This window comes from Sinocyclocheilus grahami, unplaced genomic scaffold (assembly GCF_001515645.1).
Source record: "Sinocyclocheilus grahami isolate Dianchi unplaced genomic scaffold, SAMN03320097.WGS_v1.1 scaffold58.1, whole genome shotgun sequence".
Classification (NCBI taxonomy): domain Eukaryota; kingdom Metazoa; phylum Chordata; class Actinopteri; order Cypriniformes; family Cyprinidae; genus Sinocyclocheilus; species Sinocyclocheilus grahami.
Window position 1 is genome coordinate 3,255,688 of NW_015505237.1, and position 26,545 is coordinate 3,282,232.

General features: G+C 37.8%; 1 protein-coding gene across 2 annotated transcripts in view; it reads left to right on the top strand.

The window, feature by feature from the left end:
- Positions 1 to 26,545, top strand: part of LOC107584305 (gamma-aminobutyric acid type B receptor subunit 1-like) — a 142,394-nt gene that overhangs the window by 44,893 nt on the left and 70,956 nt on the right. For both annotated transcript variants that reach the window (XM_016270873.1, XM_016270874.1), the window contains exons 3-6: positions 2,000 to 2,064; positions 2,702 to 2,840; positions 6,090 to 6,275; positions 6,384 to 6,401. In XM_016270873.1, the coding sequence (XP_016126359.1) occupies positions 2,000 to 2,064; positions 2,702 to 2,840; positions 6,090 to 6,275; positions 6,384 to 6,401 (408 nt within the window). The remainder of the gene's footprint in view (positions 1 to 1,999; positions 2,065 to 2,701; positions 2,841 to 6,089; positions 6,276 to 6,383; positions 6,402 to 26,545) is intronic.

Consider the following 26,545-nt stretch of genomic DNA (forward strand, 5'->3'; position numbering starts at 1 on the left):
GCTTGACAATCCTCATGAGGCTGCGGTTCTCTCGGTTGGTTGTGTATCTTTTTCTTCCACACTTTTTCCTTCCACTCAACTTTCATTTAACATGCTTGGATACAGCACTCTGTGAACAGCCAGCTTCTTTGGCAATGAATGTTTGTGGCTTACCCTCCTTGTGAAGGGTGTCAATGATTGTCTTCTGGACAACTGTCAGATCAGCAGTCTTCCCCATGATTGTGTAGCCTAGTGAACCAAACTGAGAGACCATTTTGAAGGCTCAGGAAACCTTTGCAGGTGTTTTGAGTTGATTAGCTGATTGGCATGTCACCATATTCTAATTTGTTGAGATAGTGAATTGGTGGGTTTTTGTTCAATGTGAGCCAAAATCATCACAATTAAAAGAACCAAAGACTTATACTACTTCAGTCTGTGTGCATTGAATTTATTTAATACATGAGTTTCACAATTTGAATTGAATTACTGAAATAAATGAACTTTTCCACTACATTCTAATTTATTGAGATGCACCTGTATATGCTGTAGTCATTTTTATTAGTTTAAATTTTTTAAAATTCATTTTGTTACTATATTTACTTTATCAGTTTTATTAAGATTTCTAGATTTAATATTTAGATTTATATAATTTCTATTGCAGTTAGTACACTCTAAATAATGCTGGGTTGTTTTAACCCAACTTTGGGTCAAATATGGACTAACCCAACTTTTGGGTTACATTTTTCAATTACATTTTTAACCCAAAAATTGGGTTAGTCCATATTTGACCCAGCGTTGGGTTAAAACAACCCAGCATTTTTTAGAGTGTAGTTTTTAAAAATTAATTTCTTGTAAGTAATTTAGTTCAAACTATTCAAACTTATTTCAGTTATATGCAAAGGCATTTAATTGTTTGTAAAATTTTATTCAACTTTTTAAAAGTTTTTTTAATCAAATATTTTTTTAAAATCTTTATTTTCATTAACAAAAATGTTTTAATACTTTTATTTAAGAATAATAACCTTGCTCTAAGAGAAGTTACATCTCAAAATGCATTCCCTTTAAATCACACCTCTAAAAAAATCAAACCTGAAAAGTGCCGTTGTTGAAGACTAGTTGACCATCCTGACCTCTTCCACAAATACAGAACCGAGGATTCAGTCGAGGAGTGACAGCCATATTTAGCAGCAACGTGTACATGGTCTACTTGAATACAGTGTGCAGTCACACAAAATGCCAGAATACATGTTGTGTGCTGTGTAGGCTTGGCATTTCAAACGACTCTCGAGTCTCTTCAAAGCTGCAAACAGCGAGCCAATGGCTGCATTTGATTTTGATAATGCCGCTCGTGTTTTTGTCCCTAAAAATACCCTCACACAGAAAATGACTGTAACACACACATGCACACACCGTCATGCTGGTCATGCCCCTGGGCCCTGGGTTTGGCGATGACTGTAATTATTTGCTGACACTGTAGGTGAACCAGGCTGTAATAACAGGCTACAGCTACGCCGCTCTTTCATTCTGACAGCAAATCCCCGGCAGAGCCCTGAGCCCAGGGGACACTCAGACTTTTACACAGATTAGAGGCATGAATGACTCAAATATAATGGAAAATTAGCACTCTTGAGTTTACTAGTACTATATAGGGCCACATTTGTAGTTTGTGATTACAATGTGCTCTGCTAGTGAAGCCACAGTGAATGTAGCTCAATAAATTTTTTGTCTTGTGAAATAAAGGATAATATATATATATATAAAGCCATCCAGTTTCACTATAGTGGCAGGAATGGCGAGATAGCTACGACTGAACGACTCACAACACAAGAGCTTCCATCATGGCTGTCGACATTGCTGAGTAACATGTTCAGAAAGGAGAGTGCGCCATCTAATGGACAAAATGAGCGTTGCGGTTTGTGATAAATGGTGGTAGCACTTCTGTGACTGTATTAGTATTATGTGAACGAAATCCTTTAGAAAGCGTGATTAACTTTGATTATTTACATATCTTTTTCATCAGGTTGTGCTATCATTCGCCCACCAAGAGATGGAGGAATCAGATACAGGGGTCTGACACAGGAACAGGTGTGAAGATTTAATTTATTAGTAACTTATTGTATTAAACATGTATATCTGTGTGGGTTTAGATGGACTACACTGCTGTTGAACAATTTGAGGTCAGTAAGATTTTATTTATGTTTTGAAGGAAGTTTCTTAAGCTCACCAAGTCTGTAAAATTCTGTAAAAACAGTAATATTGTGGAATATTACTAAAATTGTAAAAAGTTTTCATTTTGAATATATTTTCAAATGTAATGTGATTCAAAGCTGAATTTTCAGCATCATTACTCCAGTCTTCAGTGTCACATGATCCTTCAGAAAACATTCTAATATGCTGATTTGCTGCTCAAAAAACATTTCTGATTATTCAAATTATAGTTGTGCTGCTTAAAATGTTTATGGAAACTGTTAGATTTATTCAGGATTCTTTGATGAATAGAAAGTGCAGCATTCAGCGCAAATCTTTTGTAACATTATAAAATGTCTTTATTGTCACTTTTGATCAGTTTGATACTAAAGTTAGTATTCAATTTAATATAAAGTATTAATTTCCTTCTTTCAAAGAAATAAATAAATAATCTTACGTCTATCTTTTGGATGGTCGTGTATGCATTAGCCGCGGTTACATTTGTTGTAACGGTGTTCTGTGTGTCTGAATGCAGATCCGCAGTGTTCAGGTGTTGCCGGTGGATTATGAAATCGAGTATATCTGCAGAGGGAGCAGAGTGATCGTGGGACCAAAGGTCAGGAAGTGTCTCCCTGACGGCACATGGACTGACCTGAACCAGCGCAGTAAATGCTGTATGTTCTTCTCCCTATTCCCTCTCTGCAAAGGTCTAAAATGTGCCTATAAAACAGACTTTACATGGCAGCCTGTTTAATCAAGTCAAGTTCATCCATCTTTACAAATAAAAATAATGAAAACATTGCTTTAGGTCAGTGATGTGATGCCATAAACATTCAGCTATGAGCATTATGTCTTGCAAGCGCACAAAAAAGTGGAAAGATTTAAGTCATGATGACCTGCGAATGTACTAAATGAGGTCTAAATGAACTTGAAAGAAATATAAAGTATCATTTTTGACTTGTAAATGTGAAATGCGAGTTTTTTATATTTTTATATTTACAGTGTTCCTTTTAATTTTAGTTTAGCTTAAGTTTTAGTAATTTTGCTGTGTGCATTTTTTATTCGTGTATTTATTTATTTTTAGCTTTCATTTTCGTCTCATTTTATGTCATTTTAGTATTTCAACTTAAACTTACTTTAGCTGCCACGGCAACATTTCTTTTTTTTCTGTAAGTTAAAGTTTTCATTTAATATTTATATTTAACTTAATTTCAGCCTTTTCTTATCTATCTGTCATAGACTGTAATTCACAAATGACTCGCAATTCATTGTTTATATCCATACTTATCACAACCCTACCGGACATTCAGTGCATTTGCATACAGCATGTTCATCAGGTGCCAGCGCATATATTTTCAAAACTGTTGACTGTCAGTAATAGCTGATTATGAGTTATTCCTGGCCATTGTTTTAGTCTGCATCTACATTCACAGGCTGTACTGAGCACATGGCATAGTTTCTACATAGAGGAGACTATTAATGTTGACCGTATTTAGTTAATTTAGTTACTACTGTAGCGGCTCTGGCAATTTTAGGGCAGCTTTTAATACTAATACAGCTCATCCAGTAAGAATAAAGTGTAATGTGTCTCATTATTTGTTGAATTCATTAAAATTCAGAATACATCTGTGCTTTAATTTGGAAGAGATGTTGAAGAGCAGAGCGTTTAAAAGCAGAATGTGCAATAGATCACACAAATATGTCACCAAAGCCTACCATCCTGTCATGCTGAGTGAAAAATGCATAAGTGATGGAGGTGTTTTGTCACTGTTTTGGTGCGAACAGTAGGAAATCTGTTTATCAGGAAACCAGATATATCTGGTCATGTTTTAAAATGTCATCAAATATGTCAGATTTTTTCGTAGTAAGTCACACAGTGTATGTTTACCTACCATATAAATCATAACTTCTCTTTGACATATGTTCTTAAATTAATCTGATTTAAATGACCGTACACTAACAGTACCTCAGAAGGAAATGATTAGTGATTATGGTGATGTTTGAAATGGAATATCAGCATAATGCTTAGTGTAGCCATTTTCAAACTGACTCCGGGGGCCACGAGGGAGAGAAAAGTTCGGAGAAAAAGTGTAAAAAAATGAAAATAAAAGGCTAAGCCAGTAAAAACATCATTAGGTAAATAATAATATAAAAAAAAAATCTAAATCTAAAAATACAATACTGTAGTGATTAGAAAATGTATGCACAATACAAAATAAAATATTCTCTAAATAATGTTTTACACTTACTTAAAATATCCATTTTCACAGTCTGTATACATGAATAGCTGGCTTTTACATTTTAGAATGGGGGTCTCTCGTATCAGAATGATCATAATTGGGTGTCCGTGGCATATAAGAGATTGCAAACCCCTGGATTAGTGCATAGTGTGCAGTATACAGTGTTCAGGAATTAAAAACAGTACACAGAATACTGTGATAAGCATTTTAGACAGTATATGCTGCACTGCTGTCACATGACCTCATTAATTCAGCATCTATTTCAGATAATCATATTAAATCTGTCAAGAATGTGGTGTTCAAAACTGAGGCTGATCTGATAAATTCATCACACTAGGAAGGTCAAGCAGCATTGCATTGTGGGATATGGTATCCCATGAAGTGTGCTTTGCTATCTGATGCGCATATTGGCAGATGGAGAACAGCAGGTCATCCAGGTAAATACCTGGGATTCATGGAATACTATATTCCACAATACAATGCTGTTTGTCTTAACCTTCCATTTCCAGTGCACACTATTTCCATGATACACTAATATTCAAAAGCTTGGGGTCAGTAAGATTTTTAAAAATGTTTTTGAAAGAAGACTCTTATGCTCACCAAGTCTGAATTTATTTGATCAAAAATACAGTAAAAATGTTAATATTGTGAAATATTATAACTTTTTCAAATAACTGTTTTCTGTGTTAATATATTATAAAATATAATTTATTCCTGTGATGCAAAACTGTATTTTCAGCATCATTACTTCAGTCTTCAGTGTCACATGATCCTTCAGAAATCATTCTAATATGCTGATTTGATGCTCAAGAAGCATATCTTCCTATTAATGTTAACAGTTGTGCTGCTTCATATTTTTTATGGAAATCGTCATATATTTTTTTGTCATGATTCTTTGATGAATGGAAAATTCAGAAGAACAGCATTTAATTAAAATACGTATTTTGTAGCATTATAATCGTCTTTACTGTCACTTTTGATTTAATGCATCCTAGCTGAATAGCTCAGTGACCCTAAACTTTTGAACATTAGTGTATACTGAAGAACAAGCAAGAGTAGTATACTATTCTGAACAGAGTTGAACCATTTTATTCTTTTGAGGACATTCTCAAAATTGAATTTTTGTCAGATTTAGCTAACATCTGGATATGTTTTTCAGCAGTTTTGTCCCCAAAAGTAAGCTAGGTCAAGTACACGTGCACACACACACACACACACACACACACCATACCAAAACAGCTGTCAATTCAAACCTTTAAACTGTCCTGTGCTGTTTTAAAAAGGTGTTGACACAAAAGCGCTGATGCATTTAACAATCACTGCCTAATGCAACTATGAAGTACTACAGATGGCCATTGAGCATATTGTGTATTATATAATTGGTCTCTCAGGGTGATACGTTCTGTTCTTGCCATCTTTTCATTGCTGACAAGATAAAAAATGAATGGTAAGACTGCATGCTTTATAAAGGTAAATTAAGGTAATATAAGGTAAAGACTAATTAATCATGTAAGGAAAACTTCCATTCCAGACTGCTCACATGAAACATAGATCCTAAATGAATATAAAGCACCTTTTAGCATCAAGTCAACACAACAGTTTTGAAGCATCACTGAGGGTTTGAATGGCATACAGTATATTTGTATAACTGACCCTTTGCTGTGGCGTGTGTGTGCTCTTCAGTGCTGCCGTGTGCGCGGGTGTGGACGTCTCTGGAGAACGGCCGTGTGACAGTTCACCCTGCAGGCCCAGCGGTGGAGGGCACGATACTGCACTACAGCTGTCTGGAGGGTTTCATCCTGGTGGGCAGAAACAGCACTCAGTGCACTAAACTGGGCAAGTGGGACTCACCCAAACCTGTCTGCCACTGTGAGTGCTAGTGTATTTGTGTACTTTCAAGATCAGATCAGTTTTATTTTTTATTCATTACTTATAATTATTTTATTCTCTTTCTCCTGTGTTCTGCTTCTAATGTAGATGACAGACATTATACAGGTAAGAATGTTTTTGTATTCTTATGTATGATAAGACCAGTATTGTAATTACTGAGGAGATATCGTTACTTTGCAATAAACAGAAACTTTATAAAATGACTAATTATCCAGAAGTTTCCAAACAGAAGACTCCCACAACTACCATTTCCATGTTACGCCAAATTCCTTAGACGTGAAGAATTTTTCAGTTTTGTTGCACACATTGGATTGAAACCCTCCTTTTTTCTCACATGATTTAAATTCGCTACTTGGACGGATCTATAGGTAGTGTTATCTGTGTATAGGTTATGTGATCTTCAACATTTCGAATCAACTAATAGATGCATTGGATCACTTGTTTATCATTTCCATTTTCATATAAAAGCTGCAAGATTTGTATTTCATCCACTTTTTTTAGCATAGATGTAATTGGCAGCTTGGACAGGTGGGACATGTCCCCACCGCTTTTTGAAAACCATTGAAAAAATAGCCATGGGGAAGGCTTATAAAGCAAAGTAAAAGCATCTCGTTCTTCATAATTTCATTCATTGATGTAATAACATACATTTGTGACAGTCAGGCCTGATCTATAAACCTCTTAGCATGCACATATCAGGATTTATAAACAATATCCAACATAATTATGTGCAACACCACTCACTCTGGACCATACACACTCTTTTACTGTGGGATCGAGATTAAATAAACAGAATGCTTTATATTTGCACATTTAGATTAAATATGCTACTCTAATGAATGAATGAATGAGTTAATCACACAAATTACATGTACCACTGCTACACATTTGCTGCTGGTGTTGTGCGGCTACTGTACATTACACATTCAGTCACGAACAGCAACCAGAAAATGCCCACAAATGAGGGACACTGACACTGAAGCCTGATGTGCCATACAATTACATTTATATGTGCATATTTCCTGCTTCTAGCTACCTGTTCAGCACATCCAGTAAAGGGAATCAGTGCTTAATGTATATGGTTGCCATGACAACGTCACGCCCCCTTCTCCCCACAGCCTAGTCCCCTCCACTTTTTAAGAAAGATATGCCAATGCTTTTTAGCAACTAAGAACCCTTGTGAAAAAGAGGTGCACTTAATTTTACCGACTCTGCACTGATTGTACTTTGAATCTGTACTTGCAGGTAATATTAAACAATATTAATAAAATACGAGGCCACTTTAGTGTATTTAAAGAGAGTACACTTTCATGAGTGTGTTTCTGTAACGGGGCTGACGAGACGTGAGACGTGTGGATCCATCTGCAAGCTTTTATTAAAGAGACGTGGTATAACAGGCAGGGTCGAACAATGGCAAACAGGTATATGGCGGGCAAAAACACAAGAATAGTCCTAGGGCTAGCGTAGGTCACCGATCGGCAGACAGAATCATAGGGGCGAGACGGGAGGGAAAAATCCAGGAAAACAGGCAAGGCAAATCAAGGAAAACACGGAGACTCGGAAAGGGGTACAGGCTAAACAATACTCAGCAGAGAATGGTGGTTAGAGTGGGTGTTATATAGTGAGTGAGGTGATAAGAAACAGCTGTGTGCAATGAGTGCAATCAGTGCAGTGTGCAAATCGTGCAATGAATGATGGGATATGTAGTCCGGGGTGCTATGCAACAGTTTGTGTAGTGTGAGAGTCAATGTAAAGGAAAGGGTGACCTCAGGTGGTGAATAAACTGAATAAACCGAATTCGTGACAGTTTCTTAAAACCCATAAGTTCACTTTTTTAATTTTACATTAAAATGTTCACTTCATGTACATTATTATTATTATGTAAAGTACATTGTTTTAAGTTTTTTGTTGTGATTTAAAGGGATCATGAACTGAGAAATTAAAATTCCCTTGATCTTTTGACATAAGAGGTCATTGTACTATAAAAAATCGTGCAATGAATGATGGGATATGTAGTCCGGGGTGCTATGCAACAGTTTGTGTAGTGTGAGAGTCAATGTAAAGGAAAGGGTGACCTCAGGTGGTGAATAAACTGAATAAACCGAATTCGTGACAGTTTCTTAAAACCCATAAGTTCACTTTTTTAATTTTACATTAAAATGTTCACTTCATGTACATTATTATTATTATGTAAAGTACATTGTTTTAAGTTTTTTGTTGTGATTTAAAGGGATCATGAACTGAGAAATTAAAATTCCCTTGATCTTTTGACATAAGAGGTCATTGTACTATAAAAAACGTTTAAGTTTCAGAACTCAAATCTTTCTCGTTAGTCTAAAAACAGCTTATATTGAAGGCAGTCTGCTAAAACGACAGCTTGTGGAATCATGGGCGGCACTAGGGAGGGGCTACCCCATACATAAAAAAGATTAAATTAAATAATCTTGGTATAATGATTTTTATTTCATTATTTCAAATTTTTATTTGATTATTTAATAATGAGGGCGTGACTCACATGCATAACTCGTGCAATGCAAAACAACGTGACGTGATTTGCACACATCTCATAATGTCATAGCATTTTATTTTAAAAATGGATCGGTGCCTTGTGCTAAGTAGGCCTGCCCCCGACTAAAGATCTTTTCTAGTCAACTGGTTGCACGTTTATATTAAATTGATTAATATAATAACCTATTAAACCATCCTTTAATATATAGGCATTTAGGCGTAGCCTATTCCACACTCAAGGGCGCGCACCAGCAAAAGTATTGATTATGAATGCATCACGTCAGAAATTTCATATTAAAGTACATTTCAGTTTACCACAAATGGTAGTCAGTACATTGTAACCATATTTTAAGGACGGTACAAAAATAAAGGTAATTATGAAATTACATATAAAGATGTACTTACAGTAAATCCTACACTCTCAGAAGTAAAAAAAAGTGTACCTATTGAAAAGGTACCACCCCAGGGACAGCTTTTGCCAAAAAGCACTCTAAAATTAAGCTAGTTAAATAATCTTGGTATAATGATTTTTATTTCATTATTTCAAATTTTTATTTGATTATTTAATAATGAGGGCGTGACTCACATGCATAACTCGTGCAATGCATAACAACGTGACGTGATTTGCAGTCACACATCTCATAATGTCATAGCATTTTATTTTAAAAATGGATCGGTGCCTTGTGCTAAGTAGGCCTGCCCCCGACTAAAGATCTTTTCTAGTCAACTGGTTGCACGTTTATATTAAATTGATTAATATAATAACCTATTAAACCATCCTTTAATATATAGGCATTTAGGCGTAGCCTATTCCACACTCAAGGGCGCGCACCAGCAAAAGTATTGATTATGAATGCATCACGTCAGAAATTTCATATTAAAGTACATTTCAGTTTACCACAAATGGTAGTCAGTACATTGTAACCATATTTTAAGGACGGTACAAAAATAAAGGTAATTATGAAATTACATATAAAGATGTACTTACAGTAAATCCTACACTCTCAGAAGTAAAAAAAAGTGTACCTATTGAAAAGGTACCACCCCAGGGACAGCTTTTGCCAAAAAGCACTCTAAAATTAAGCTAATTGCATTTAATATAAATTTCAATTATAATATATTTTTTGTTTAATTGCAATTAACATTCAGTTAATTGATGAAAAACATTACATTCAGTTCTATTCAGTACTATGTCTTCCTTTGCATAGGAAGTAGGAATTGTGCAAAATAAAGCGTTGATAATGTTAATTATTTTTAAATTTTTGGACTGAAAATTCCTCTGTTTTGAATCTTAAACGAGGACCATGGTTTTAAAAAAAAAAAAATTTTTTTTTTTTACGTTTATTTTTCCAAGAAATTTATGGTGTTCATCCCTACCTGGCAGTGGCACTGTTGAGTGTAAAATACTGTGAAGTTCCCCAATCAAATGAAAGAGTAAGATGAAAATCAAAAGGGGGCAGCATTTCATTCAGCAGTCAGTAAGTTCCTTTACTAACCTGAAGGGGGCAGCATTAGACAAGTTAATCTTGGTAATGCCATACTAAAATCATATCAGAAGATGGTAGTATTGAGTGCACAAAGAGCTGTATTTCTTGTAAATGAGACTGTCTGTCATACAGCACTCACCGATGAGCATATGCACATGCTAAATATGAAAAATTAATTTAATAGCACCATAGAGAAGCGGGATTGTATCATACTGACATGCGTAATCCCACATGTCACTGCCTGAGATTACATGAGGTATGGATTCCCCACGGGACTGCATGACCTTGACTTCCACAGGGCCAGATCGAGGTGAATGAATTGTAGATACCGTCCTGGATGTTTTGGCATGTGCGCAAGTGCGTGACACTGTGTGCAGATCAGCCCGTGGTGTTTGCTAAATTGATTAATGGAGGTGTCAGTGTCCCAATATGGCAGTGATGTCTGCACACTGAGAGAGAAGGTGATGGAGGGCCGGCCGGCAGGAAATGAGAGAGGAGAGGAGGATGAAAATGAAGGAGAGGAAATGAGATGGAGAGAGAAGAGGGGAAAAGGAAGAGGGGGCACAAAAGTAGGGGGTTGTGTGAAAAGAGAGATAGCATGGTAGAGAAAAAGCAATTTAGGAGGAGGGATGGGAAGAGTAGATGATTTATGCGCTACATCTACTTAGTAAATGGTGTTTTCTCACAGTTTTTACCTGGCTGGAAACGCACTCCCAGGTTATCACATGCTTGTTGCCGCCACCTGCTTCTGCCAGCAGCCATAATAACCTGCATAGCAGTGGCTATTCTGATCTATACGTACCTTTAAGTGTTACAGATCACATTTGCACTGTCTAATCCGTAATGTGTGTCAATACTTAAAATTGCTTTGGCTACAGACGTAAATCATTCAGTTGCAAACAATGAGCCAGTCCATCCAGGAAGTCACATGACACAAAATGCTAATGATGCTGATGAGAATTGCTCAGTTAGCAACAAGACAAAACACTGTAGATATGTCTAGCAACTGGCTAGAACATCCTAGCAACCAGCTTGAACACCTTAGCAACACAGTAATGAAAAATAAAATGGTTAGCAACCAGCCAAAGAAAACCTAGACATTTCTAGCAACAATCTTGCCACCTGAGATATACCTAGAAAACAGCCAGAAGACCATAGCAACCAGTTAAAACACCTTAGCAACACTTAAATGGCTAGCAACCAGACAAAAAAAACAGAAATACCTAGAAAACAGTCAGAGGACCCTAGCAACCAGATAGAACACCCTAGCAACACCGTAATGAATAATTAAATGACTAGCAACCCCAAATCCCCCAAAAGTACACATTTCTAGCAACAACCATAACATCCTAGATATACCTATAGAAAATAGACAGGAGACCCTAGCAACCAGCTAAAACACCCTAGCAACACCATATAATAAAATGGTTAGCAACCAGCCAAAGAAAACCTAGACATTTCTAGCAACAATCTTGCCACCTGAGATATACCTAGAAAACAGCCAGAAGACCATAGCAACCAGTTAAAACACCTTAGCAACACTTAAATGGCTAGCAACCAGACAAAAAAAAACAGAAATACCTAGAAAACAGTCAGAGGACCCTAGCAACCAGATAGAACACCCTAGCAACACCGTAATGAATAATTAAATGACTAGCAACCCCAAATCCCCCAAAAGTACACATTTCTAGCAACAACCATAACATCCTAGATATACCTATAGAAAATAGACAGGAGACCCTAGCAACCAGCTAAAACACCCTAGCAACACCATAATGTATAATTAAATGCCTAACAACCAGCCAAAACAACAAAACAGATTGCCCTAGATACATCTAGCAACCAGCTGGAACACCCTAGCAACAGATTAGAACATCCTAGCAACACCTAAATGTATAAAGATATGCCTATCAACCATCCAGAACACCCTAGGCACTTATAGCAATGAGATATAACCCTAGATACACCTAGCAACAAGCCAGAACACACTAGCAACCAACTAGAACACCCTAGCAACACCTAAATGTATAAAGAAATGCCTAGCAACCAACCATATCACCTTAGACACTGATAGCAACAATATATCACCCTAGATACTTCTAGCAACCAGCCACAACATCCTTGCAACACCTACATGTATAAATAAATGCCTAGCAACCAGCCACAACACCCAAGCATTCAGTCAGGCAAATATAATCTCCATTCATTTTTACTTTGATATCACATAGATATAGATACAAACGTACAAATATATGTGGATGCTATGTAGTTGCTAGGGGTTCTGTGTGGTTGCTAGGGCGTGGCTCAGTGGTTGCTAATTGTTTGCTTTCAAGCCCAAGTCAGATAAGTCTATCTCCTCTATAATATTCAAGTATCTAGTTATGGCTTCGGCCCCTTTTTCAATGCAAGCCTTTTTCATCTTCATCATCCACAAAGCAAAAATCGAAGTCTTCTCCTTTAGAAAAGTAATAGCCTCTCCCCAGCTAGTCGCTTAATTTGAGGTATCATTTAGCAGCGGGATGAGTTAAACACTGAAGCTTAATTTTTAGGTTAGGTGTTTGTTCAAATCACTAACCCTAAGTATGAGCAATAACTATAGAGCTGTTTGCCTTAACAAGCGCAACTAACAAGCCACTTATAGATCTAACAATGACAATGTACTGCATCAGACTAGAGGAAGTATTGAAAGTTCTAGGATTGAATGCACTGTCTGGTCATTTAAAAGTAACAGGCGCTGTCTGTGTATATCATTAGACTTTAGTGGGTGAGACAGGATGATGTGGTGTAGCCTATTGATTGATGAAATAGGTGGCTAAGAATGAGTGTAATGAAGGCTTGGTATTTGTTATGGCTTTTAGTCAGTAGACAAGCACACTGCTGCCCTCCAGAGAGAGGACGTTAGGAGATGCTGCCGTTCAATATTGATGTTGAGAATGAAGCTCTGTGATTGGTCCACTCTCAACGTTCAGCATGCCGCATTAGAGGATTTTAATTAAGAGAGGATGCACACAGCGCCGGTGCAATCTTGCTCTCTCTCTCTCTTTCTTTCTCCACCTATCGATGGAGCTCACAGCATGTAAAAGATCATCACATGAAAGTGTCTGTGTGAATGAAAGCACCGTGCTTGTCAGAGTAGGTTTTAATTCCTCCTGTGTATGTGTTTCTTTGCACCTTTGAATGTCTGTTTTGTGCTGCGTTTCTCTCTGTGTGTGATAATTTCATGGGTAGCCGAGAAAAAGGTCTCCCTTTGGATCGATTCCCCCAATGGCATTTACATGACATTCGCAGTGCCCACTCGAAGCAATGTCAGCAACAGGTATGCAGTCAATTGCTGTACATTTATATAGAAAAATAATATAATAATAATTTTACTTGCAGGACTGTATGATGACCATTCTCTCCACCGTGTTGTATTATGCAAAGACATGTGACTGACAGAACTCAGCATACTTTACATCACAAATGAATTTACAGGCATAACCCTAAGAAACAATTATCGTCTGAATAGTGCTATTGTAAAATGACAGGCTCAGGTTACTGAATATATGGGAGTTCCTATGATTGATGTGAAATATTGAAGTACATAATTTACCTATTAATGTTTCTTCCGGTCTGTTTTATTTCATTATGAGCTTTATGTGCAGACAGACTCTCCTTATTGGAGACAAAACCACATTGAACCACACAGGGCAGACCAATATCAATTTATAGCCTGGTATAGATCAATTTGGTGGGGTTTTATCAATTTGTGGTGTTATTTATTAGTCGATAATATCTCAAATGAATGTAAACAGACATTGTGTATTAGGCCTTGCCATGTAAATGCAGCCGAATCCAAAACCAGAAGGAGGAGGTAGGCAGTTACTGGAGACAGTTTGGAGATCAACCAAATTTTGTAAACCACAGTTTAATCTAGCAGGCATGCACATCATGTAGTTTTACTGTCATTCCTCTCATTACAAAGTGTGTGTAGAAAAAGAATGCAAAATAGCTCCACTGCAACCACGGCATTCAGTGCAACAAAGGCGATGGCCATGACAGCTGACAACAATGGAGCACTGGAATATTTTCTCAGCAAGACTTAAAAGGCGTCGTTGGAAATTGCCGTTACCTGCTGTCCACTATGTAGCGTGTTCCAGACGCAAATAATGGAACTGCATAATTACACTCTTATAGTGCAACTGCATGTGTTTGAATGAACCGAACAGACTGAGCTCAACAGTAATTTATAAGAGCCGCACGCTTTAGAGCATGCCGCTTTTTAGCCAGGAGCATTAACCATCAGTGGGCTAGCAGAGGATTTAGAGGGACAGACGTTCAAAACAGCAGGTGTGTTATTAAGCAGCGCCTGGTCATATTTCACACTCCAATTCAGCAGAGCAGCCAGGAGCTGCGGTTGCGGCTCGCTCACTGTGCCACAATCCCGGCACGGATAGATTCTTCCGTTGCTTTGTTATTAAAGCATCCAACACAGACACGGTTTAAAACTTCTCTGTAGTGGAAGAGCGTGGCGAGCTGCGCTTTTTTTCTCCATGTTTGATCGTGCCTTGGCTCCTCAGTCATCATGCCGGCTGAGTGATCTGTCTCCTAATATTCTCAGATTCATTTACTTCTGGGAGGCCTGGGGAACAGAGCCACGATGCAATTCTGAACAATGGCATTTAGCGGTAAATTAAATTTGGTGTCAAATCTAACAAATCTGTTTGGAGAACGCACTCCATGGCGGGTAAATAAAAGATTACTGGGGTGATGAGAGGGAAGTCTTTGGATGGATGCTGAGATCGCACCCCAGACCGTCTGTAGGGGGTTGGGTATTTATTTACTCAAAGTCATGCGTTATTTGCTTGTCTGGTTTTGATTCACCTCTGCATATTGGGTCGACCTCTTTCGTTATTGAATTATGGCTTGTGAAAAATAACAGCAGACACCTTTGTTTGTCCTTTGTGCGCTTCAGAGAATGTGATGCATATCAGTGGCGCCTTACAACTGCCTGCCTGCCTTCATGTGTTTGGTGACCTGGCAACCTCAAGAACCAATCAAGCTGCCCAACTGTGACCTGGCAACCAGAACAGCCAATCACAATGTCCCGCTGCCTGTGACCTTGCAGCCGTGGCATGGCAAGGCGACTTGCGCAAACCATGATCATTAGCCAGCAACCACCTGTCACTTCGCTTATATCCGCTTGTCTATAGAGGTCGAAGAATCGATTGCAATTGCAGAGGATGCCTTTCTTTGTGAAATGATAGTCTCTCTTACGAATATGATGTCGATGGGGTGTCATTTTCTTCGACAAGATGTGTCTTGATGGTGGGTTACAGCACAGCTCATTTATCTGCTTCTGAACCAGGACCTTGTGGTACATTCTGACATTTCTTCACAATTTAATGACCAAATATACCCTGACAGTTGATTTTAGGTGGGGACAAGATAATAATAAACACTCTTGTACAGTTGTATTCTAGAATTTGTGTGTATTTTGTCAGCTGTATCCCAATGAGCACATTCCCCAACTTTATGGCCTAGTAAGAAATATCGTACAAATGCAAACCAGGCTCTTCCATTAAGACCCTGCAACTCAATCCTGTAATTAAGGCTAGGTTGTATTTCCAAGCCCCAGGCATACTAGTAATGCAAGTTAAATGGCTGTGGAGCTGCTGCCCTTCACTTAAGCCTTAAGGAATGGTGTTAGATTTCTCTAGTAAGAGAAGCCAGATTCATTGCAGCACCTGGAATAAACACAAATGGATGTTACTGCATCCATGGGCTTTAAGTAGAGTTGGGTATCGAGAAATGGTTCTTACTCCATTTTGGAAAAAATAAAGACTAGGGTAGTCTGATTACATAATGAATGACTTTTGTGAGCCAGTTCTTTTTAATCTAAACCATACAGTAAATCTAGTGTCAACTATCGAACAAATGGCTCCAATAGATCTTTTTGTTTTAATGAATCTACAACTTACAGCTCAACCAGAGTTGCCCAACTCTTGAACGATTGGTTGTGATTTAGGTTTTAGATTCACTAAAAAGGGTTGGCTCATAAGAGTCAATGTAATCGGATTCATGAACAAATGAGCTGGTTCTTTACGCTGATTCAAAAGAATACAGTACAACCGGCAGTCTAATTGTCTAATGGATGTTTTTTTAGTCAGTTCTTTTTAGTCAATTAAAAACATACAATGTTAAATCCAATTCCTGAATAAATGATTCTAATCATCCATTTATAAAAACCTACAGTGCAACCTGTGTAGTCCAGTTCCCAAACAAAATACTCAAAATACAGTACTCAACACAATCAGTGTAGTCCAATTTTTTTTTATTGAATCAGAATTCAACAGTCTGGTGTGGTGTAATTGTCTAATGAATAATTATCCCCTGGTTTCACAGACAAGGCTTAAGCCTAGTCCCAGACTAAAGTCAGTTCTTTTTAGTCAATTAAAAACATACAATGTTAAATCCAATTCCTGAATAAATGATTCTAATCATCCATTTATAAAAACCTACAGTGCAACCTGTGTAGTCCAGTTCCCAAACAAAATACTCAAAATACAGTACTCAACACAATCAGTGTAGTCCAATTTTTTTTATTGAATCAGAATTCAACAGTCTGGTGTGGTGTAATTGTCTAATGAATAATTATCCCCTGGTTTCACAGACAATGCTTAAGCCTAGTCCCAGACTAAAATGTAAGTCTGAGCTGTTTCAACTGAAAGAAACTTGCACTGATTGATCTTAAAATATATCAATGCCTTTGTTTTGTTTCAAGAGCGACACCAGTAATGTTTTTTGTAAGGCACATTTATAAACATTACTTAAATGTCCTAATTGAACTATGGCCTAATCCTGGCTTAGTCTAAGCCCTGTCTGTGAAACCAGGCCTATATTTAGTAAATTCTTGTAAGTGAATAAAAAACATACAGGCACAGCGTAAACGAGTCTAGTCCAATTCTTGAACAAATGACTCTTATGAGCCAGTTATTAATCAAAAACATGCAGCACAATCAGTGTAGTCTGATTCCTGAACAAATGACTCTTATAAGCCAGTTCTTTTTGGTGAATCAAAACCATACAGCACAAACAGTAAGTCTCAAACAAATGGCTCCCGAACTAATGAATCTTATATGTGGGTTGATTTTAGAGAATCTAAACATACAACTCAACCAGTGTTGCCAGACTTCTGAACGATTGGCTGTTATGAGACGATTGAAGCACAACCAGTGTGGATCGATTCCTGAAATGACTCTAATTAGTTAGTTCTGTCTAGTGAATCAAACACAGCTTCACATCAAAAACAGCTTACATCTTACTGAGAGACTTAAATTAGTGTAGCTACTGACTGGTAGGGAATGTGATACTCATATTTTACAAATATTACCACATTGTTTAGTATTGTTGTTAAATATATAACAAACCAGTTATTGGATTGCATTTATTATTTTCCTTTAACAAGACATTTTAAATGTCATAAAAATCTGTTTTAAATTTGGCATCAATTGGAAATGGAATGTCACTTTCCCCCCAAAATATTCATTCATTAAAAGTATTAAACGAATCATTAATGGAACCATTTAGGATTCAGAAGCGTAACCAGAAACATTTAATTCATTACAATTCCCATCTGCAGTTTTAAGGTTCAGAGAACAGGAACACAATGACTTGATTTAGATCATTCCTCCAACTGTGAGTGTTAGCCCATCAAACACAGGAGATCTGGCTGCAGGTCCATTTAAACTCGAATTAGATGTCGAATTGTGCGGTTATCTCAGCATCAATCCCACTTGACTCCCCACCAACCTGTAGACAGTGTGGCTATGGCTGTATCTTAAAATGATCTGTGCCTTTAGATCTGAAGAGAGTGATTTAATTGGTCCCACTAAAACAGCAATGGAGTGTATCAGGTGTCTGAATTACTGGCAGAGACAGTGAAAGGTGGCCCACAGGGACGTCGGTAGCCTGCTGCCAGTTCTTTGTGTATGCAGAGGGAGTGTGGGGTAGTGCTGCTGACCTCCATGTGCTACAGCTTTGCGGGGCTGTGCATGACAGCGGCGAGATTTCTCTCGAGAGGCAGTTTTGCCTCATATTCCCCCAGTCGCCTTCAACCTTGACATTCTTCTCAAAAAGCATGTGCGGATATCCATACTAATTCTGGCGACATCCAGTCTGCTGTGTCGTGATCCTACTCCGAGCAGCCCGGGACATGCTACTCAGTCCTCTTAATGCAAATGCACAGAAAGACACAGCAATAGAAGGACAGTAAAAGGGAATATTTATCTTTCACATTTTGACAGAGATGGAATACCAGTATAGTGTTTACTGCACAGTATTTACTGTATACTGACCACTAGAGCTGCAAGATTATGACAGAAATCACAGATGTGGTCATTTCTCTTAATTTTGTAACTATGATACATTAGTTTTGAATACTGGTCTGAACAGCATAATCACTGACTGCCAATATGTTCTGGACTTCTGAAAACATTCCCATTACAATTAAGGTTTTAGTGAAAATGTTGTCATCATTTACTCACCATAATGTCGTTCCAAACTATTTATTCATGTTAGTGAAAGGTACAGGTACAACATAAATCAGTGTAGTCCAATCCCTTAATGAATTACTCCTACGAGCCAGTTATTAATCAAAAACATGCAGCACGATCAGTGTAGTCTGATTCTTAAATAAATGACTCTAATGAACCAGTTCTTTTTAGTGAATCAAATGATGTTCCAAACCATTAAAACGTTTGTTCGTCTTCAAACACAAATTAAACTTAATAGATTTCTGTCCCTCCAAGGAAAGTCCATTCTACTGAAAAGATTTCAAGATTTAAAAAGTTAATGAAGATAGTGTAAAATTAATCAATCACTTCAATTCAGGAATTCATGTTTCTGAAGAGACACGGTCTCTTAAAATAAAACCAGTTGTAAATAGAAACCTTGGATTCAACTGGAATACGGTAAAGGAATGCTGCAATTTTTGTTATTATTAATTTGTTACTCCATTTTACAGCCATGTTTTATTACTTATTTGATCAGTATAACAGCCCTAATATTATTAGTTTATTAACTGTCTTTTAACATCACCTTAAAGCTCATTTATTGCAGTGGAAAGCAAGGTCAAGTCACATTTTTATCATACAGTATTAGAAAACAAAAGGTCAAGATTTTGCTGGTTAGTATGGACCAGTGCACATTCAAATATACCTGTGTAATCTGACAAAGTTATGACGAAGTTTTGCAAGGAATTGTAGTATAATAGATATTTTACCAGTGTCCGGTTCAGTTTTGGAAGGCTCCTAAATCATGAAATGGACTTATATTTTTGTGCAAGTGCCATTGAGTGCTATCAGTATATAATGTATACTATATACTTCAGAAATAATAGTGTGCAGCAGCAAAAGTGGCCTTTCGATGGGTTGGTACAAGTAAGAAAGCCTGGGTTATAAGCGTGCCAATATCTCCTTGCCGATCAGCTTATCAAGGTCTTCAGGATTGCTACAGACTTCCAGGGTCTCCAGGGGAAGGTGGCCCTCCAGAAATATTGGACACCCCTGAAATACATCAAAGAGGAAATCAATGGAAAATAGCCCAAAATTGTTCATGGCATATTTATGTATTTAGCTATTCTAGCAAAGATATTTTTTCCTCAGATAATATCACTGGCCCGCCTGGATGGTTGGCAACTGAAGCTCAGCCAGAGGCAGCTGCATCAATATTAGCATACCAATTAGATCAGAATCCTTTCATAAGAAGAAGTGTGAATAATTTAAATAATAAATAAGCCTAGTCCCAGACTAAAATGTAAGTCTGAGCTGTTTCAACTGAAAGAAACTTGCACTGATTGATCTTAAAATATATCAATGCCTTTGTTTTGTCTCAAGAGCGACACCAGTAATGTTTTTTGTAAGGCACATTTATAAACATTACTTAAATGTCCTAATTGAACTATGGCCTAATCCTGGCTTAGTCTAAGCCCTGTCTGTGAAACCAGGCCTATATTTAGTAAATTCTTGTAAGTGAATAAAAAACATACAGGCACAGCGTAAACGAGTCTAGTCCAATTCTTGAACAAATGACTCTTATGAGCCAGTTATTAATCAAAAACATGCAGCACAATCAGTGTAGTCTGATTCCTGAACAAATGACTCTTATAAGCCAGTTCTTTTTGGTGAATCAAAACCATACAGCACAAACAGTAAGTCTCAAACAAATGGCTCCCGAACTAATGAATCTTATATGTGGGTTGATTTTAGAGAATCTAAACATACAACTCAACCAGTGTTGCCAGACTTCTGAACGATTGGCTGTTATGAGACGATTGAAGCACAACCAGTGTGGATCGATTCCTGAAATGACTCTAATTAGTTAGTTCTGTCTAGTGAATCAAACACAGCTTCACATCAAAAACAGCTTACATCTTACTGAGAGACTTAAATTAGTGTAGCTACTGACTGGTAGGGAATGTGATACTCATATTTTACAAATATTACCACATTGTTTAGTATTGTTGTTAAATATATAACAAACCAGTTATTGGATTGCATTTATTATTTTCCTTTAACAAGACATTTTAAATGTCATAAAAATCTGTTTTAAATTTGGCATCAATTGGAAATGGAATGTCACTTTCCCCCCAAAATATTCATTCATTAAAAGTATTAAACGAATCATTAATGGAACCATTTAGGATTCAGAAGCGTAACCAGAAACATTTAATTCATTACAATTCCCATCTGCAGTTTTAAGGTTCAGAGAACAGGAACACAATGACTTGATTTAGATCATTCCTCCAACTGTGAGTGTTAGCCCATCAAACACAGGAGATCTGGCTGCAGGTCCATTTAAACTCGAATTAGATGTCGAATTGTGCGGTTATCTCAGCATCAATCCCACTTGACTCCCCACCAACCTGTAGACAGTGTGGCTATGGCTGTATCTTAAAATGATCTGTGCCTTTAGATCTGAAGAGAGTGATTTAATTGGTCCCACTAAAACAGCAATGGAGTGTATCAGGTGTCTGAATTACTGGCAGAGACAGTGAAAGGTGGCCCACAGGGACGTCGGTAGCCTGCTGCCAGTTCTTTGTGTATGCAGAGGGAGTGTGGGGTAGTGCTGCTGACCTCCATGTGCTACAGCTTTGCGGGGCTGTGCATGACAGCGGCGAGATTTCTCTCGAGAGGCAGTTTTGCCTCATATTCCCCCAGTCGCCTTCAACCTTGACATTCTTCTCAAAAAGCATGTGCGGATATCCATACTAATTCTGGCGACATCCAGTCTGCTGTGTCGTGATCCTACTCCGAGCAGCCCGGGACATGCTACTCAGTCCTCTTAATGCAAATGCACAGAAAGACACAGCAATAGAAGGACAGTAAAAGGGAATATTTATCTTTCACATTTTGACAGAGATGGAATACCAGTATAGTGTTTACTGCACAGTATTTACTGTATACTGACCACTAGAGCTGCAAGATTATGACAGAAATCACAGATGTGGTCATTTCTCTTAATTTTGTAACTATGATACATTAGTTTTGAATACTGGTCTGAACAGCATAATCACTGACTGCCAATATGTTCTGGACTTCTGAAAACATTCCCATTACAATTAAGGTTTTAGTGAAAATGTTGTCATCATTTACTCACCATAATGTCGTTCCAAACTATTTATTCATGTTAGTGAAAGGTACAGGTACAACATAAATCAGTGTAGTCCAATCCCTTAATGAATTACTCCTACGAGCCAGTTATTAATCAAAAACATGCAGCACGATCAGTGTAGTCTGATTCTTAAATAAATGACTCTAATGAACCAGTTCTTTTTAGTGAATCAAATGATGTTCCAAACCATTAAAACGTTTGTTCGTCTTCAAACACAAATTAAACTTAATAGATTTCTGTCCCTCCAAGGAAAGTCCATTCTACTGAAAAGATTTCAAGATTTAAAAAGTTAATGAAGATAGTGTAAAATTAATCAATCACTTCAATTCAGGAATTCATGTTTCTGAAGAGACACGGTCTCTTAAAATAAAACCAGTTGTAAATAGAAACCTTGGATTCAACTGGAATACGGTAAAGGAATGCTGCAATTTTTGTTATTATTAATTTGTTACTCCATTTTACAGCCATGTTTTATTACTTATTTGATCAGTATAACAGCCCTAATATTATTAGTTTATTAACTGTCTTTTAACATCACCTTAAAGCTCATTTATTGCAGTGGAAAGCAAGGTCAAGTCACATTTTTATCATACAGTATTAGAAAACAAAAGGTCAAGATTTTGCTGGTTAGTATGGACCAGTGCACATTCAAATATACCTGTGTAATCTGACAAAGTTATGACGAAGTTTTGCAAGGAATTGTAGTATAATAGATATTTTACCAGTGTCCGGTTCAGTTTTGGAAGGCTCCTAAATCATGAAATGGACTTATATTTTTGTGCAAGTGCCATTGAGTGCTATCAGTATATAGTGTATACTATATACTTCAGAAATAATAGTGTGCAGCAGCAAAAGTGGCCTTTCGATGGGTTGGTACAAGTAAAAAAGCCTGGGTTATAAGCATGCCAATATCTCCTTGCCGATCAGCTTATCAAGGTCTTCAGGATTGCTACAGACTTCCAGGGTCTCCAGGGGAAGGTGGCCCTCCAGAAATATTGGACACCCCTGAAATACATCAAAGAGGAAATCAATGGAAAATAGCCCAAAATTGTTCATGGCATATTTATGTATTTAGCTATTCTAGCAAAGATATTTTTTCCTCAGATAATATCACTGGCCCGCCTGGATGGTTGGCAACTGAAGCTCAGCCAGAGGCAGCTGCATCAATATTAGCATACCAATTAGATCAGAATCCTTTCATAAGAAGAAGTGTGAATAATTTAAATAATAAATGAATTGTCATTGAAATGAATAGTGATGTAGTAGTGATGTTGAAAATGAAAGTGTTAATTGGCTAAAAAAGAAGCGAGTTAATAACATATGGACTATGTTTCCAGACTATAACTAAATCCTTCACTCTATAGTCTTAAGTAAACTTCAAACATTTTGTTGTACTATTGTGGTGATGAATCAAAATGTCAAAGTTTTTTGATTATTTATGTTCCGTCTATAGTGAACTCTGGAGCACTGGTTTGTTTCCGATTGGGCGAGAAACCTAGGACTATTTCACAAAAGTAGTTTTTGCAAAAAATTCACTATGCTGGAATTCTTTTAATGACGGACACAAACAAACAGCAGAACTGTTTTGCATCTCTGAGCAACACACTACAGTGTTTCGTTACTGAATCAATCAGGCTTTGAACGAATCAGTTGAATGAATGACTCAATAGGCGCGTTTCCATTACAGATTTGCGCAAAACTTTGGCGATATTTTATAAATATCGATAAAAAAGTATTGCGAAATGACGGCGTTTCCATTAACCAATGTTATGCGGCTAAAACGTAACCTATTGCCTCTCGCGATAAGTCATGGCAACGGATTTTGGTGGGATTTTGACGGATTTTGGCTATATTTATTCAAAGGAGGCTTATGCATGTATCTTTACAGAAGCAGCAAAGAGAGCCGCTTCAGAAACGTGCGTAGCGTGGCTGGAATAAACCATAGACTGTATAAAAACATTAACACAAGCACTGAGTGGCCGTAATCACCTTCAGTGACCGTATCAGTGCCACACTGCACCGCAGACGTGTGCAATGTAAATTGTCTAAGTATTAATAGTAGGGAAAGCCCCTTATACTGGAGCGCGGCCACTTATGAAGTGTTTCTTGGAGGTTATAGTACATTGAAGAATGATCATATGACTTTTTACATACGCCATGTGACCTGTAAATGCGAAAAAGCCGTTTCCATTGCAGTTTTGCGAATTAATCCTTTTTCGCATTGCCTGAAAATCCACCTCATGCGAGCGTAAAAACTTTTTTGCGATATATGGGTGTTTTTGCGAAATTGACGCGTTTCCATTAGGCGTATTTTCAATTCGCAATTTCAATTTGCGCAATTTGAAGGGTAATGGAAACGCGCCTAACGACACACATGCAGTGATTTGCTCAATATCACTTCTAATATCACTATTGAATAAAATACCAGCACAATAACATGCTCAGCAAAATATTGTCTAATTATCGCTATCGAGATATAATTTTTTTTGTCATTATCGCACACCCCTACATTTGTGCACTTTTTGTATTGATCACTGCCACATTTGACCATTCAGGCCGAGTGCTTTTGCCTTAGATCTCAGCAAGAGTACTAAAATTCTACCATGTTTCAGAGATGAAAAACACCATTTTAGCAATGTCAAGTAATTTACCATAGAAATATATAACTATTACCTTACCTGTTATTGCGCCACCTATAGGCCAATCTATATAACAATTGGTGTGCTTGTTTAGAATTATAAGTTGCATTTGCTTACCTAATTTTGTGAAGTTCTGAGGTTTCTCTTACAAGTTATATGGTTTTGGGTAAACTGGTCTAGAGTTGAGTGCTAGCACCACCCTGGAGACTAATCGCCACTCTGCATGCGCCGCACATACAGGGGTGTATTTCATCTGTGGCACAACCCCAGGGCACTTGCAGCAGCTGCTAAGCTAATACCAGTTCTCTGATATATAACCAGCGCCTCTGGGTTTTAATGTTGGAGAGAATGTGAAAATCGAAACGGTTTGTGAGAGAGAGAAACAGAAAGGTGGCCTGAATCCTCTGCAGCTATTCCATCTCGTTTGAGCCTAAAGTGCTTTGCTTACAAAAAAATGAATCTTGTTTTTTTAAAACATGTGGATATTCCAGAATCGCTAATCAGCTTTGCGCAAGAATGTCAGTGAAAATATATCGCCCTAACAATCTGAATTTCCCAAGGCATCTACCGAAAGCGATATCTCGTGTTTCTGGCTGGAATTTCATTATTCATTTCAAGGTTTGTTTGATCATGGCCCATGTCACCCCTAACTTTGAGTATCTATGTGATGTAACCGGGCTTGCGCTGTGTTTTTGCAGAAAGAGAAGTTGCAAGATCAGTCAAGAGTGTGCTGGGAATAAACGGAGCAGGAGAAAACAGATAGATCACTGTAGCGCTTCTCATCAACTCTCAGGATTAGTGAGAGGGTGAATGTGTTACCGAAGCCACTGAACGTGTAGAAAAATGGCACTCAGCTTGGAGGAAAACATTGGGTTCGGGGGAAGGTGAGGAAGAGAGTTAGATGAAGTGAAAGATCTGTGTCAGCCCATCAGTTTGGAGATACATTATTGAAGACTACAGTCGGGCACACGTAGTCAGTCCTCTATGGATCCTGTTTACCACGATGTATCTGCTGTAAGGTGCAGGATTAGTGTGAGCGGTGGCTGGGAGTTTGGAAATAGATGGTGCAGTGGAGATGAAGGTGTGTGGGAGCGAGGAACGGAGCATGTGATTTATAATGTAGTGGATAGCAGGTTCTGTCTAAAATGGTTTAGGATACATTCAATCCTTATATTGATTGGAAAACAACAACAAAAAGTGAGTGACATGAAAACAGACTAAACTGTGACTGAAAATGTAAGGATGCAATTGTGTGCGAGAGGAGCGATGTTATTGGGTGCTATGAGGAATAGACAGTGAGAGAAAGAAAAATGTGGATCCGAGGCGGATGGCTGGGTGTAGTTGGCAGAAAAAGAGGTGGGGAGACGGGTGGATAATAAACCAGAGTGGTTGTGTTAAGGGATTGCAAATTCAAAGTGCTCTGTGAAACGGAGAATGAAAATGAGACCCACACATTTATGACTCTCTCTCTCTCTCACACACACACACACACACACACACACACACACACACACGCACACACACACACTCCTTTCTATCTCTCTTTCACAGTTTCTCTCTCACACGCACATACATACAGTCTCTCTCTCTCTCTCTCTCTCTCACAGTCTCTCTCTCTCACACACACACACTCCTTTCTATCTCTCTTTCTCTCACAGTCTCTCTCTCTCTCTCTCTCTCACAGTCTCTCTCTCTCACACACACACACTCCTTTCTATCTCTCTTTCTCTCACAGTCTCTCTCTCTCTCTCTCACACACACACACACACACACACACACACACACACGCACACACACACACTCCTTTCTATCTCTCTTTCACAGTTTCTCTCTCACACGCACATACATACAGTCTCTCTCTCTCTCTCACAGTCTCTCTCTCTCACACACACACACTCCTTTCTATCTCTCTTTCTCTCACAGTCTCTCTCTCTCTCTCTCACACACACACACACACACACAC